The sequence below is a fragment of the Carassius gibelio genome, chromosome B12 (assembly GCF_023724105.1).
Source record: "Carassius gibelio isolate Cgi1373 ecotype wild population from Czech Republic chromosome B12, carGib1.2-hapl.c, whole genome shotgun sequence".
Classification (NCBI taxonomy): domain Eukaryota; kingdom Metazoa; phylum Chordata; class Actinopteri; order Cypriniformes; family Cyprinidae; genus Carassius; species Carassius gibelio.
Genome location: NC_068407.1, coordinates 11,778,225 through 11,793,614, shown reverse-complemented (window position 1 = coordinate 11,793,614; position 15,390 = coordinate 11,778,225). Strand labels below are relative to the sequence as shown.

General features: G+C 35.8%; 1 protein-coding gene across 13 annotated transcripts in view; it reads left to right on the top strand.

Annotated features, from left to right (window-relative positions):
• The window catches only part of ablim2 (actin binding LIM protein family, member 2), a 61,550-nt gene that overhangs the window by 43,144 nt on the left and 3,016 nt on the right, over positions 1-15,390 (top strand). For 5 of the 13 annotated variants that reach the window (XM_052570975.1, XM_052570976.1, XM_052570979.1 and 2 more), the window contains 8 exons: positions 2-235; positions 5,503-5,604; positions 6,479-6,532; positions 7,758-7,801; positions 10,104-10,209; positions 11,293-11,351; positions 12,402-12,467; positions 13,635-13,715. In XM_052570975.1, the coding sequence (XP_052426935.1) occupies positions 2-235; positions 5,503-5,604; positions 6,479-6,532; positions 7,758-7,801; positions 10,104-10,209; positions 11,293-11,351; positions 12,402-12,467; positions 13,635-13,715 (746 nt within the window). The remainder of the gene's footprint in view (position 1; positions 236-5,502; positions 5,605-6,478; positions 6,533-7,757; positions 7,802-10,103; positions 10,210-11,292; positions 11,352-12,401; positions 12,468-13,634; positions 13,716-15,390) is intronic. The other 8 variants (XM_052570981.1, XM_052570984.1, XM_052570980.1 and 5 more) reach the window with 3 other exon arrangements.

The following is a 15,390-nucleotide window of genomic DNA, read 5'->3' as shown; positions in this document are numbered from 1 at the left end:
GAGCAATTTCTGAGTGTCAAATACAACACTCATCCAGAAAATTCCAACTTGTTGCCTGTTCCAACTTCGGGGAGGAGTAGTGCCCATGGTAGTGCCAGAGGCTCCTCCCCACTGCCTTTGTACAGCGGCAGTGGTAGAAACACACCACAGGCAGGGAGTGGTGGCGTGGCCCTGCCCCTCAACCCCACTACTCTGGCTTTGCTCCAACAGCACAACTACATCCCTTACTTCAGAGGTACCACAGTTCTGCCTGCAGGCTTTTGCCCAGTACAAATCACCACATGCTGCATGTGTGTGAGCTTATGGTCTTGGATTTGGTTGGTACAAGATCCACTTCCCCCTGACAATATGAATGAATGAGTTCAATACTAAAATACTGCTATTTTAAGAGAGCAAGACTAATGTTGCAAAGTGCATGACATTCCGGTCCGTGTATCTTTTGGTCATTCGATTTTCTATTTAAAAATGAATAAAGATAAATGAGAAACGTTTAGATTTTTGTTTTTTCGTTTTGTTTAACATACGGAAAACGAACATTTAGCTGGATTTTTCGTATTTTTATTTGTGGGTAAAAAATGAGATTATGCTTTAATATTTGTTTGAATGTGTGGGCGGCGCTGAAACGCCCCTTTCATCCCTTCTGTACTGCACTGACAAGCGGCAACCGTGAGCTCAGTTCATTTTCACCAGGAGAGAAGCAGCAGACGGCAGAGTTTATTAATCCTGTGAATTCTTTGCTAGTGGTGCTTGCAAGCTTTATATATTATATTTTTATTTATATATTATTATTATATATATATATCAAACATATATCAAACATAGCCTATACCAAATATATATTTGACCAAACAGAAATTAATTTATTCAATGACATTTTAATTTTACTGTATGAGCTACAATAACATGAAATATGCAGATTTTTAGCCTACTAATTTTATTCTATGCCTATTTAAGAAAAACCTTACAGGTAGCCTAACATTTTCTATACAAACAACAGCAACTGAAGCTTTATCTTGTAGAGTGTAGTCTGCACTTCTCCGATCGGCGGATCCCGATCCACACCTTCCATCCCGATAACAAGAGGAAAGAGCTTCAGCTCCATCAGTTTGGGTCGTAAGACACCCTAAATAATATGAAAACCTTACAAAACTCAATGAAACGTCAGAAATGAAACAGGCTCTTGCATCAGACGACATTCAGTTCATAATTCTAAGTAGCCTATAGCCTATAATTAAAACATTTAAAGTAGGCTAATTATGGGGAAGACTTAACTTATTTTAATACAAATTTTATTATAAATGTGGGGTTGGGTTTTTCCTTTTTTTTATTTTTATGAATGGCCTAAAATAAGTAGGCAAAACATTAGTAGTAGGCCTATATTTTATTCCATGTTGTTGTAGATCACAGGCTAAAGTAAAATTAAATTGGCGTTTTATGAATAAAGTTGTCAAGTCTGCTTTGTCAATAACATGCAGCAGCTGGAAAAATATAATATTATTTTTTATTTTATTATTAATTTAATTAATTAATTATTATTATTATTATTATTGTTATTATTATTATTATTATTTTTATTTTATCTTGCAAGCACCACTAGCAAAGAATTGGCAGGATTAATCAACTCTGCTGTCTGCCGCTTCTCTCCTGGTGAAGATGAACTAAGCTTGCGGTTGCCGCTTGTCGGTGCAGTACAGAAGGGATGAAAGGGGCGTTTCAGCGCCGCCCACACATTCAAACAAATATTAAAGCATAATCTCATTTTTTACCCACAAACAAAAATACGAAAAATCAGATTATGCTTTAATATTTGTTTGAATGTGTGGGCGGCGCTGAAACGCCCCTTTCATCCCTTCTGTACTGCACTGACAAGCGGCAACCGTGAGCTCAGTTCATTTTCACCAGGAGAGAAGCGGCATACAGGCAGAGTTTATTAATCCTGCCAATTCTTTGCTAGTGGTGCTTGCAAGATAAAATAATAATAATAATAATAATAATAATAATAATTAAATTAATAATAAAATAAAAAAATAATATTATATTTTTCCGGCTGCTGCAGTTATTGACAAAGCAGACTTGACAACTTTATTCATAAAACACCATTTGCATTTTACTTTAGCCTGTGATCTACAACGACATGGAATAAAATATAGGCCTACTACAAATTTTTTGCCTACTTATTTTATTCTAGGCCATTCATAAAAAAAAAATTAAATGGGAAAAATCCAACCCCACATTTATAATAAAATTTATATTAATATAAGTTAAGTTTTCCCCATAATTAGTCTACTTTAAATGTTTTAATTATAGGCTATAGGCTACTTAGAATTATGAACTGAATTCACGAATTCTGTAGATGACTGTATGAATATAGTGACGGTGTGACATCGTTACAAATAATGAGTTCAGACGGGAAACACTGCACCTCTCGTTGGTTTCATTTGAATTACATAGGCCTAAATATAAAATTATTATTATTATTATTATTCTATTTAAATGGTTTATTTTAAAAGTAGACGTGTCCAGCAAGACATGGTTCGTCTGATGCATGAGCCTGGTTCATTTCTGACGTTTCAGAAAGAAGTTAATGTAGACCGAGATGACAGAAAGCAAATCCTGTTGAGTTTTCATGTTATTTAGGGTGTCTTACGACCCAAACTGATGGAGCTGAAGCTCTTTCCTCTTGTTATCAGGATGGAAGCTGTGGATCGGGATCCGCCGATCGGAGAAGTGCAGACTACACTCTACAAGATAAAGCTTCAGTTGCTGTTGTTTGTATAGCAAATGAAAACATGTTAAGCTGTGAGGTTTTTCTTAATTAGGCATAGAATAAAATTAGTAGGCAAAAAATCTGCACATATTTGTCATTGTAGATCTTACAGTAAAATTCAAATGTCATTGAATAAATTAATTTCTGTTTGGTCAAAAAAAAAAAAAAAAAAAAAAATTATATATATATATATATATATATATATATATATATATATATATATATATATATATATATATATATATATATATATATATATATATATATATATAAAAAGCTTGCAAGCACCACTAGCAAAGAATTGGCAGGATTAATAAACTCTGCCGTCTGCCGCTTCTCTTCTGGTGAAAATGAACTGAGCTCACGGTTGCCGCTTGTCAGTGCAGTACAGAAGGGATGAAAGGGGCGTTTCAGCGGCGCCCACACATTCAAAAAAATATTAAAGCATAATCTGATTTTTTACCCACAAACAAAAATACGAAAAATCCAGCTAAATTTTTGTTTTCCGTTTCTTAAACAAAACGAAAAAACGAAAATCAAACTGTTTCTCATTTATCTTTATTTATTTTTAAATAGAAAATCGAATGACCAAAAGATACACGGACCCATTCCAGCTGTTGGATTTGGATTTCAACACAAATGAACTATTGGACAAAGCTCCATAACTCAGTGCTTCATATGGGTTTAATTCACATTGAACGACTAGTGAATTAAAAACAGAGAATTACTAGCCTATCCTTCATCCACCTTTCCTAAACAGGAATTGAGGCAGGATTCAAACAGGAAGCAAAGTCTGAAAGTAGGCCTAGGACAGCCCTGCACCTCAATTTGCCTTCTCACGGTAAACCCTAAAAACCAGTCCCTCTTTCACTGTGTATCACCAGTGTATTACAGTGATGTGAGATTGTAGGTGTACCACAATGTTCAGTCCTTGGACCAGTCCATTTTTTATGCTTGCTGGTATTGTGGTTATACAGAGTTGTTATGTCCAATCATTTTGCATGGAAAACATGTTGATATTCATTATATTTGAGCTGAAGCAGTAACCAAATGCACAAAGACAAATGCGAACGTTGTTGGCAAGCATCAGTATGCATTTATTTGTTGTACTGTAGTTGATGTTGTGCTTCATCTGTTAAGGTGAAATTTTCCCCCATACATCTGATATGCAAAACGACTGTCTGTATGTTTGTGTTAATGTTGCCATTTACTTGGTGGCTGTTGTTTCTCTCTTTTCAGCATTTTCAAGTGTTTTATTTGACCTAACATTCATACTCAGACAGGCAGTAGTTTGCAGGTTCAGTTCAAAAGTCTGAGACCATGTAAAGAAATGAAAAATGTATAGAAGTTTCAGAATTTCAGAACACAGATCAATATCACAAACCTGCAGTTGATTAGTTATTTGATTAGTGATCTAGACATAATGCAAAATCTGAAGTATTTCTTAATTTTACCTCATAACATTGTTTAAAAAAATTCTTTATATTTAAATTTCTAGTTTTGTTTTTTAAATACAGATCTCAGTTTTTTGGACCTCACTGTGCATATGTAAATTCTATGAATGTATAGAATATATTGTGAATCATTTATTCATAAAGATAAGATGTCACCGTAGAGGTGGAAAGTATGATGAAACATATTTGGGTTTTGTGGTTTCTCTGCAAGACATAGAGAGAGTGGGAATAAAGTTCACAGGAGAAGATTAAAGGGTAAATTGATGAGCTGTAATTTTGGGTCAGTTTGCCAGGCACAGTGGCATAAACTTAGGCCTTGTACATAGTTCCAGGCCAAGCCTTTAATGCTGCATGAAAGTACACTGAGGTTGCGTTTGGAGTGTGCTGCTTATGATTCACTTAGCTTTCTAATTGACTTATTGGTAAAGTAGCCACACAAGAGGAACATCGCATCTTGCTTACAAATGCAAAACCTCACTGACTGTAGCTGCCTTGATCTTGTCATTTCACTGAAGATCTTGTGATGAAATGCTGCATTACACCCAGTGGACAGGAGAAGGGCGTTGCAATCTATAAAATCATATCTTAACGAGTAATGGGACCATTGAGACCTTCATACTCCACAGTGTGCTCCAGTGTTGTGATTTGTGTATGTTTAGTGTATTTTATGACAGTTTCCTGCTCCCTCAGCTCCAGATGTGTGGAAGATTTTCCCCTGATACAGGGTGATTTTTTACTAACAGAACTTTGTGTGTTAAATGGTGTGTGCATGTGTCTGAGGAAACGTTGCAAGTGTGTGTGAAAAAGAGAAAGAAAAGACAAAAGGAGACAGAGAAAGAGATTATTATTTGTGTATTTTGGTTTTTAACATATGCAAATTACTTTAAAAGAGCATTTGAAAAAAGATATTCTCTCTCTCTCTTCTTTACTCTAAGTTTGGCAAAAGATTGTGATTATAAATACTTATTTTCTGAATATGATGATAACATCACAATTCAGCCTGCCATTGACATTCATTTCTATGTCCACTTCATCCTGGCTCCACTCAGTTCAAGCAGAGCAATGAAATTTGTGTGTCTACTGAACAGATGTCATCAGTATGAACACGACATACTCTCACAAACTTCAATGCAAAGGCAAATTTATACTTTTTAGAGCTGGCTGTATTGTGAGGTTTGTTGGGAGATCTAAGACTAAGTGAATCATCATTCTGGCAGCCCTGTTAACTTTTCTTCTCTCTCCTTTTTGTTTTTGTGTCTGCCATGATTTTCACCCCCCGAGGTAGTGAAAGTGGTCGGAGTACCCCTAGTCTCTCCACCTACTCTGATGGCAAATCTCCTTCCTCTACATATGTGGCGGCTCCACGGCATTTCCATATCCCAGGTTGGTGCTAAAACTCATGTTCTTTCACTAACTATGGTAAATCAGCAGTTTTTCCCCCCTCACAGTTCTTTCTTCACTTCTGTACAATGTTAAATCTTATTTTTCAACACATATTTGCCTTTATGAAAACATCTGGTAGACTGAATAATTCTTATTCATAATCTGCCTTCATATTGTTCTGCGAAAGGTCATTTTTGTGCATCATTTTGCATCTGTTTAATACATGTCTAAGTCATTGTAAGCAAAGCCCTATTTTTAGTATGTAAAAGAAACTTGTTACTGTAACTGCTCTTCCCTGGATACGTTTAAATAAATCTAATGATCAGTTTCATGTGTTTTCTGCCCATTATTGTAATGACGTCTTGTTTCCAGTGCTGGCAGATGCTGAAACAGCTCTTAAAATGTCCCACATGTGTTACATTAAATGACTGATTTTTTTCTATAAGTAATAGTTGAGAAGCAGACGTGAGGTTGGGATGACCTAAACAAGCTGCAGGGAGACACATGTTGTGTCAATTTTTAAGACATTATGTCATTGCAATTACTCCATTTATCTCCCTGTTTTCCTCTCTGCTCAGTTCATTTTAGGTGACATTTCTATCTTCTAAGTTAAAAATTAGATAAAGCTTTCATTATTTATGTTATACATAATTCTAAAATGCAGGAAATACATTTTTCAAATGCAAAATGCTTGATCATGCATGGCAATCATGAACATGATGGATGAAATGGACTACAATCTCTGGAATCCTTTACAGTGTCATATACTGCATTTTCTGCCCATTCTTTTGCCCCGATTCCATCCTCTAATAACTTATGCTACTTTATTCATCATCATTCTTATTCTCTTCCTCTCTTTGTCTTCCATTCTCAGAGACTAAAGTCAAAGATAATATCTATAGAAAGCCCCCTATCTACAAACAGCATGGTACAGTCCAGTCTCCGTACAGCCATGTTTCTTTGCATGCTGTTACGCATGTCACCATGGTACATGTGGCCATGGAACTGTAACCTTTGACCCTCCTTCTGTCTGCTGGTTTCCATTTCAGCTCCAAACAGTAGGCCTTGTTTTACAAATCCCAGAAAAATGTCTGAATTTGATTAAGATGCTTGTTATCAAGCAGTCAGACTCAGTACCTATTCGTTGGTTCTTGAGCACATGCAAAAGGGTTACGCAGTATTAGCCCTGAATTATTAGTGCTGCCAAATGCCTATTAATTTACAGATGATTGTTTTGATGTTTGTTAATTGATGTTACACATACACCAAAAATTTGAGGTCAGTAAAGTAAAAAAAAAAAAAAAATAAATAAATAAAAACCTCACCAAAGTTGCATTTATTTGATCAAAAATACAATGAAAAAAAATTATACTGTGAAATATTATAGCAATTTTATTGCTGTAACATTACAAATATCTTCACATCACTTTTGATCAATTTAATGCATCCTCGCTAAATGAAAATATGAATTTATTTCCAAAAACAAATCTTACTGACCCCAAATTTTTGAACAGTTGTGTACATTTGATGTAAATAATGCCTTTGATATGATGTTTTCATACATGTCTTTTGAAATTCATCCTGACATGGAAACAGCAGTCAGATAGATTCTTTGTTTTATTCTCGTGCTTCTGTCCATTCATACATACTCATTTGTCAGTTGTAGTATTCATAGTTTGCCATCTATCTGTGGTCTTGTAACTTAGATGTTAAACAAACATGGTGTCTGTGTAACTCATTGGTTTAGTGAAATGTCAAAGGCATTTGTGCAATCCATTGTGATTGGTTTAAAGACATCTGTAAAGCTCATTGTGATTGGGTGGGAGAGAGGTATCAATCACTTGATTGGTTTCTTTTGGCCTTTTCTTCTGAACTTATTTACCCCTTGACATTGTGTTTGGTTGTGTCACTTTCCACTTGCTTGTTGATTCTCCCTGTGAATTAGTTTTCCTCCTTTAGTGAGTACTGCCGTATTAAATCAAGCTACAATGAAAAATTTGATTACACATTTAGTATTTTATAACAGTATTTTCTTTCTGTTTTTTATTGTGTGTGTGTGTAGTACACTGCATGATGTAACTTGTGTTGATCACACTCTCAAACAGTGAAAACGTTTCTTTAGGATATATTTAAACTTTCTTACTGTGCCGCAGCTTCCAGAACCTCCTGGCAAGATGGTGAAGATGTAGACAGAAAGGTGATTTTTATAAACATCTCTGTGTGTGTTTGTCCATCCTGGTTTACAATATAATAAGTTGTTTTGTTTATTTAATCCAACCTACCCTTGTGAAAGGTGTACGTAATTAATATACTTGAGTGCAAACTGAATGTAATGTTTTAGACACTTAAAGGGATAGTTTTCATTCCACGTCTCCCACGTTCCACGCTCTCGCTCGATCCGCTCCTCTGCTATCAACGAGAGGAACAGACAAAGAAACTTTTTGGTTGTTAAAGGGATGGTTCAACCGAAAATGAAAATTTGATGTTTATCTGCTTAACCCCAGGGCATCCAAGATGTAGGTGACTTTGTTTCTTCAGTGGAGCACAAACCAAGATTTTTAACTCAAACCGTTGCAGTCTATCAGTCTTATAATGTAAGTGGATGGGAACCAAAGCTAAAACAAAAACAAACACAAACAAAACAAAAACAAACTCAAACAAAACTAAATTAAACCCTGCTGCTCATGATGATAACTTGATGTGTAAAGACACAAGACGGTCAGTCTGTGTAAGAAACTGAACAGTATTTATATAGTTTTTTTTACCTCTGATTCACACAATGTCCGAACTATTAGAACTCTCTTGAGCATGGCCCTGTCCCAAATGGCACACTCCAGACTTGTGGACTTCCTCAGAGTCCACACTTTGGTGACGTCATGTAGTGCAGACCTGTAAGGCCCTTGGCGTAAGTCAACGAGGGCACATTGAGAGGATTTTTTGGGACAGGGTCTGGTCTGGTCCGGTTGCTTTTGCTTATGCCCCCTGGGCATTAGACAATATATACATGCTTATTTAAATAATGTATACAGTTGTAATAATACTTAATGTTCCATTTAAACTAAGATTACAATTTTAACACATAATAAATATGTGCGTAAGTTTCAGATGAATTTACAAGTTTAAATATAAATACTAGGTTTACATATGACTCAGTAAAGCCCTGACATTTGGTTCTATTTATTTAATGAATCATAATGCGATCGTATTATTCAATGCACTATTATTATGTTTGAGATATCAACCACTGGTCGATGACCATAATGTTTGTGTCAACTGTAGGTAACAACTGGTAAAATGTACACCTAGGTCATAAAAACCGTAATGATACCTACACTTAAATATTTTCTTCTCAGCCATGTCATCAATTGCTCTTGAGCGAAATCTCCTCCCATCCGTTGTCTGATTGGCATTTCGCAAGGATTCCTGGGTAGTTAAAGTTTGCAGAGCCTGCATCTATAAGGGCTTTGCGGAAGACCGCTTCAAGGGTACAAAGAGGGCGCTGCTGAGCACTCTTCAGAGCGTTAAAATGCTGAATGGGACGGCCTAGGGACTTGTCGACTCAGCGAGCACGTGCAATTTAAGTCCACAAGACCGAAAGTCCACATGAAGTGCGCCATTTGGGACAGGGCCCACGTACTTAGCAGCACTCTTGCTTTATGGTGGATCACAGACTTATAAGTGCATTATAAAATCTTAAAAATCTTGGTTTGTGCTCTACTGAAGGAACAAAGTCACCTACATCTTGGATTCCCTGTGGTAAGCATGTACTGTATCAAACATCAAATTTTCTTTTTTTTGTGAACTATCCCTTTAACGGCATGTTAATTTCAATTATATGAAAATATATTACAGTTTAAATTTATATCAATTCAAATTAGCAGAACTTAGTGCTTAGTGACTTAGTCTTTAAGTAATTGTTTTCTTTCAAATATGGTTAAAATGTATTACTGACAACCTTTTATGATAGACTAACATAAAGTAATTTATATTAAATCTTGTATGACGTATTTATATATATTTGTAATTACACATCTGCAGTTATGAAGTTGCAGTTGAGTTAATTTAAAATCTATCAAATAACATAATACAGATAAAATGATAATCAAGTACTTTACATGTGGTTTAATAAGTTAGTCAACATCAAAATAATTTTACTTCAAATCATAATAGAAAATATTACAACATAATGATTTAAAATGTACTTAAGGTTTAACTTATAATTTGATATTATTACAAATGCGCTTTTTGTAAGTCTACTTAAGTGTGTTAAGAAACAGTCATGAAAGTGTACTCTCGATAAGTACACTTAAATGTATGCAAATACAGTTTTTAATAATGTACTTTTAAATATTTTAAGCACATTGCAAGTGCACATTCAATACATTTAAGCACGCTTCGTAATGTAATCAAACCTATATATGTTTCTACCTATATATGTATCTTTCCATTAAATTCTTTATATGATTGTGTTTCTTTTCTTTCTTTTTTTTTGTCAATAGACCAGAACAAGTTGGATGAACCTGAAGAGTGAGATGGATGGACAGTCTCCAGATTTGGACCCCAGGACCTCCACCCACAGCTTACCCACCGATATGTCTCAGCCTAGTGAGTAGACCTCCTCTAAAGGGTCATATGATGCTGCTAAAAAGAACATTATGTTGTGTATTTGGTGTAATGAAATGTGTTTCTGGTTTAAGAACATTAAAAACATTATTTTCCACATTATGTATATTATAGTTGCTTCTCTATGCCCCGAACGAAGTAGATTTTTACAAAGCTCATCGGTCTGTAAAGCGAGGTGTGCGCTGCCTAGCCAACTATCCAGTGCCAAGTTCCTCAAGCGTTTGACTAAAATGTTACACTCCTTCACATACTGTGATGCCTTGCGTGACAAGACAAAAACAATAAAAACCATTATAAACGAGGCATCCAGTTGGGACATAATTATGGATTATAATGACTTATACTGTCTTTTTACGTATTGAGTTGCGTATTGCGTTGTGTAAACATAAAACCAAGTCTGGAGAATTGACGAACAAATGCTACTCTACACTGCTCAAAACTGGCGTTTGTATCATCAGTGGTAAATTCTTTAAATATAAAAATGTACTTACAAAATGTGAGTCGGAAACGCCAAACTGTTCTTGCCATATTGGAACTCAGGAACAGCTGGCGGGGCTGATTGTGTGGCGGCCTGTGGGCTTGAGAACAGCAAATCACAGTGCAAATTGAACATTTGGGCGGTGTTATGCAAATCTTCCCTCATCGTGACATAGACATGTGGGGGCGTGGTTGACTCTTAACTTTTATAAAGACTATATCTTTTGTTTTGAGACTTTAGTCTTTGCAACTTTACATATCTTCTTTATGCACCAAGAGCTTGTAACACCCTAAAGAGAAAGGAAAAATTGAAATCGCATCATATGACCCCTAAAGCCATGTCAGTATCATTTCAGACTAGCTATTTTCTATGTAGGAAACAATAAAATCTGACAACTGTATCATATTTACTGTTAAAACTTGTGATTTCCTACAGCTGTCATATTGATATTGAGTGGTACATTTTCTTCTGTTCATTTTTCTATGAATTTTTCATATCCTCCTTTTAAACTGTCTCTACCTGTCCTCCCCTTGAACACGATGCTAGTGTAAAATGCAATAAATCTTTCAATATTCTCTGTTTTACAGACTTCCCATACAATAAGTCTGCTTCGCTGCCAGGATATGGGCGGAATGGAATATACAAGGTAAATCCTGTAAGACCTGATATCTGCACACAAACACAGCACCCCACAAACCATTTAGCACACCATCTGTGTGTGATTTTTGCGAATATATGTGAGCTGTGGTCACAAATGCTGTCATTCGCTCTCTCAGCAATGAAGAATGTTGTTTGATCCTAGTTGGATTTGTCAAACCCAGCTGCTTGGACACAGAGGGCTGTTGTAATCGTGCACATCAGGAAACACAGTCACAGATCAGTTGGTGTAGAGATTTAGCTGAGGAAGCCATAATGCTCAGAGGGTGTGTCTGTGATTGCGTGCAGTAAGAAATGTGTCTTGTTCCCACCCTCTGGCTGTTTTCCATGTTCGGCTTTGATCTTGAAATCTGGCTCCCTTAATGGACTATCCTCTATAACGAAGCACAAGATGTGATTCCATGGCACCCTTTGTAAAAAAATCAGATTCAGATCTTTTATTTCACATTGGCAGTGTTTTCTTTGTTTGAGGACGGGCTGAAAGCTTCTCCTGTACACTAGGTGGCAGTATTTTGCTGCGGTTCTTTGTATCTGGACAATAAACTACCTGAAAACAGAAAAATATTACCAATTCTTTATATTTAATCTGGTCTGACTTACTTTCCACAAGCATTCTCAAAGGCATGTGAAATGGAGAGCTGGTCATAAATGAATATTTATAACCAAATCCGGCAGCGGCAAGCTCCAGCCGCAAGGATTCAAGCCTCTGTCTGTGCTAGACTTTAACCTTTAACCTCAGGAAATGAAAGAAAAACTTTCACAGTTATAGCAGCCGCTCTGTTCAAACACGATATTGTTACTCTCAGTTGATAGTAGCGAAAATAAATGAAGGCATGGTGAAAATTTTCAACCAAGATTTTAATGCAGCCTTCTTAAAACAAGATGCTGAAATCAGTTCCATTGAGACATGAATGTGCCTGTAGTTGAAAAAACAACCATCTATTGTTTTGATATTGCCATCCTACTCTACTTGTTAATAAATGTGTTCTGTATATAATTATAAATATGCCATGTCTTGTCATGCATTGCTTCTTACCAGGCGGCTGATCTTGGTGAAGATGATGTCGATCATGACTCATCCTGGAGTGGAATGAGAGGTGAGAGGGTATTTAACTTGCATAGACAACAGACAACAGACTTTTTTATCATACAAATATTATTGGTTGTAATTTGTCTTTCTCTTTATTTTTTTTCAACCTCTTTCCTGTTTTCCAATGCTTCTCAGAGTACAAGGTAAGTTCTAGTGTGTATCCCATTTTGTAGAACAGTAATTGTCAACTTTTGGGTGATGAGCTGTTCTGACCAGGGAAAAACAAAAAATGGAAAGAAAAATAACAAAATGCAACTTTTCTAAAAAAGAAAAAAAAATGAATGCAACCCAGGAAGGGGTTATTCATCCAAAAAGGACAATTATGTCATTAATTATTCACCCTTATGTCATTTCAAACCTGTAAGACCATCTTCAGAACACAGATTAGGATATTTTTGATAAAATCCAAGAGCTTTCTGACCCTTAGCTTAGACAGCAATGCAGCAGACATATTTAAGGTCCAGAAACATAGTAAGGACTTCATTAAAATAGTATATGTTCAAAAAAATTTTACTAAAAAAAATTAACGTTTTTGTCAGTCTTCGACACACTTTCACGAGAGTACAAAAAGTATTCTCGTAGCTTCATAAAATTAAGGTTGAACCACTGATGTCACATGGACTATTTTAACAATGTCTTTATAACCTTTCTGGGCTTTGAATGTGTCAGTTGCATTGCTGTCTATGCAGGGTCAGACAGAAAGCTCTTGGATTTCATCAAAAATATCTTATTTGTGTTCCGAAAATAAAGTTTGGAACGACATGAGGGTGAATAATTAATGACGGAATTTGTAATTTTGGGTGAACTATTAAATACTGTTAAATACAGGTTCACTTGCAGTCGTGGATTTTGTGTAGTTAATTATTGTTTGCAAAATGCTTTCTATGGTTTCAGTAGACATTTAGAGACAAAATGGTTCATTTTTCATTCAGTCTATTTATGCACCATTTTAATATTGTTGGGTCCATATAGTTCAATAACAAATTTGAATGCTTGAATGCATTTTCTGCAATAAATAATTATAATAGCACCTGTAAAACTGTCTCGTATGTTCCATATCTTTTAATGTTCTCCATTTGGTGCTCAGGAGTTCAAGAGAACAGCATTATTTTAAAATAAATACATTTTGTATCAAATGTATTAACGCTATAAAAATGTCTTATGAGTGCATATATGTTGCAGGTCTATCCCTATGACATGCTAGCTGTGACCCACAGAGGCCGAGCAAAACTTCCACGGGATGTGGACCGCACCAGACTGGAGGTAATATTTTATTAGACCTTCAAGTATACCACTTGACTGTTTTGTCCATCTCTTTCCTTCTGTGTATTCCTCCTTATGTGGCCTGTTTGCTGAATCAAACTCTGTTATATGCTGTACGTGATTTTACTCAATGGTTTTGTTTAGTGTAAATACTGTATATTTTTGGAGCATCCCAAGTTATAATGATTGACATTTAAGTACAGTTGTGTCATCTCCTTAATATGGAGCATGGGTTGACTTATTTCTGTTTAATTATTATTTTTTCAGCATTAGTCTTGATTAAAGTATGCGAGAAGGCAGCCAGGCGAAGGGTTGTGTGTGTTTGTGTGTGTGAGTGTTTATGAGGTTATGGCTTTGACGGACTACAGTCCACTTGCCCACGGCCAACACATAATATATCCTCAGTGTTCCTGGACATTGTGTCAGTGTTATTAGTGGGTTTAAATGGAAAAGGGAAGAGAAATGTCTGGCTCCTTTTAACTTCAACATGAGTTACGAGAGATGTTGATTTACTGATCCCACTCCCTCTAACTGTTAGTTTGGAATCACTGTGGTTAAAATTGCAATATCTGAAGATGTGTGTGTGTGTTTGTCGTCATACGACTGTTGTCCTGATGTAAGAGGCCCTGGTCACATCTGTTTGAATTGAGCATGATTTGAGTCCCAGCGGGAGACACTTGCAACACCCAAAACTTTCCAAAGACGGTGATTTAAGCAGCTTTTTGCAGAAGTTCAAGATACCCACACATCTGCGAGTGTTACAGTATCACATACGACAGGCCCTGAAAGAATCAAGATTTATACAGATCCATTCTGGAATGGTTTAAACCAAAACTGAGATCATGGGCTCGAAAGCCTGGCAACTTTCACAGCCCCCCAGTGGTGCTCGTAATCCTGATTGTGCAAAAGGCAATGAATGTCCTCAACCATTGCAAAGCTTTAGGTTACATATGCATATAACTGGTTGTAATTATTGTCAACATTGTATTATTTTTTCACTCTGTCTTTAATCTGTAATGACGATTGCGCCATGCAGATATTGTTAGCAGAATAAACAGTGCTTAGAATCCTGGCAGAAGTCCTTTGGGTTTGTTCTGATTAAGCTTTGATTAGCTGTTTGACAGTGTTATTTTAGGCCTTTATAGACGGATGACTATATCATGAAGCGATTCTGCATGCCTTCAATTGATCGTTCACCCAAAAAATGAAAATTCTGCATCGGTTCGAACTCATCTAGATGTCCTCCTCATGTCTTTTAAAACCCAAATTGGAACACGATAAACAAGGAGTTATCAGAATGTCCGAGCTGTTCTTTTACATACAATTAAAATAATTTTTATAACTTTTTTTCATGAATAACCATTTCAGTTTTGGTCTGTTCGTCACACAGGGCTTTCATGTGGTTCCAAAAGACTTGGAATTAGGGTTTTATGATTTGGGTACACATTTAAAATGTTATTTTAAAAAAAGCTTTTGGTTTGATGAATCTGTTTGTTTGTAGGGCAGCACAATTTCACCAGAAATTTTGAGATATCTCAATATGATTAGGAAATAATAATTATAACAATTAAGAAATATTGCAATTGTTATATTTCCCTGTAACATTTAAATAACGTTGTAACATAACATGTGAAGTTTTAGAATTCATTTAATTACATTTATTGCAATTCTTATC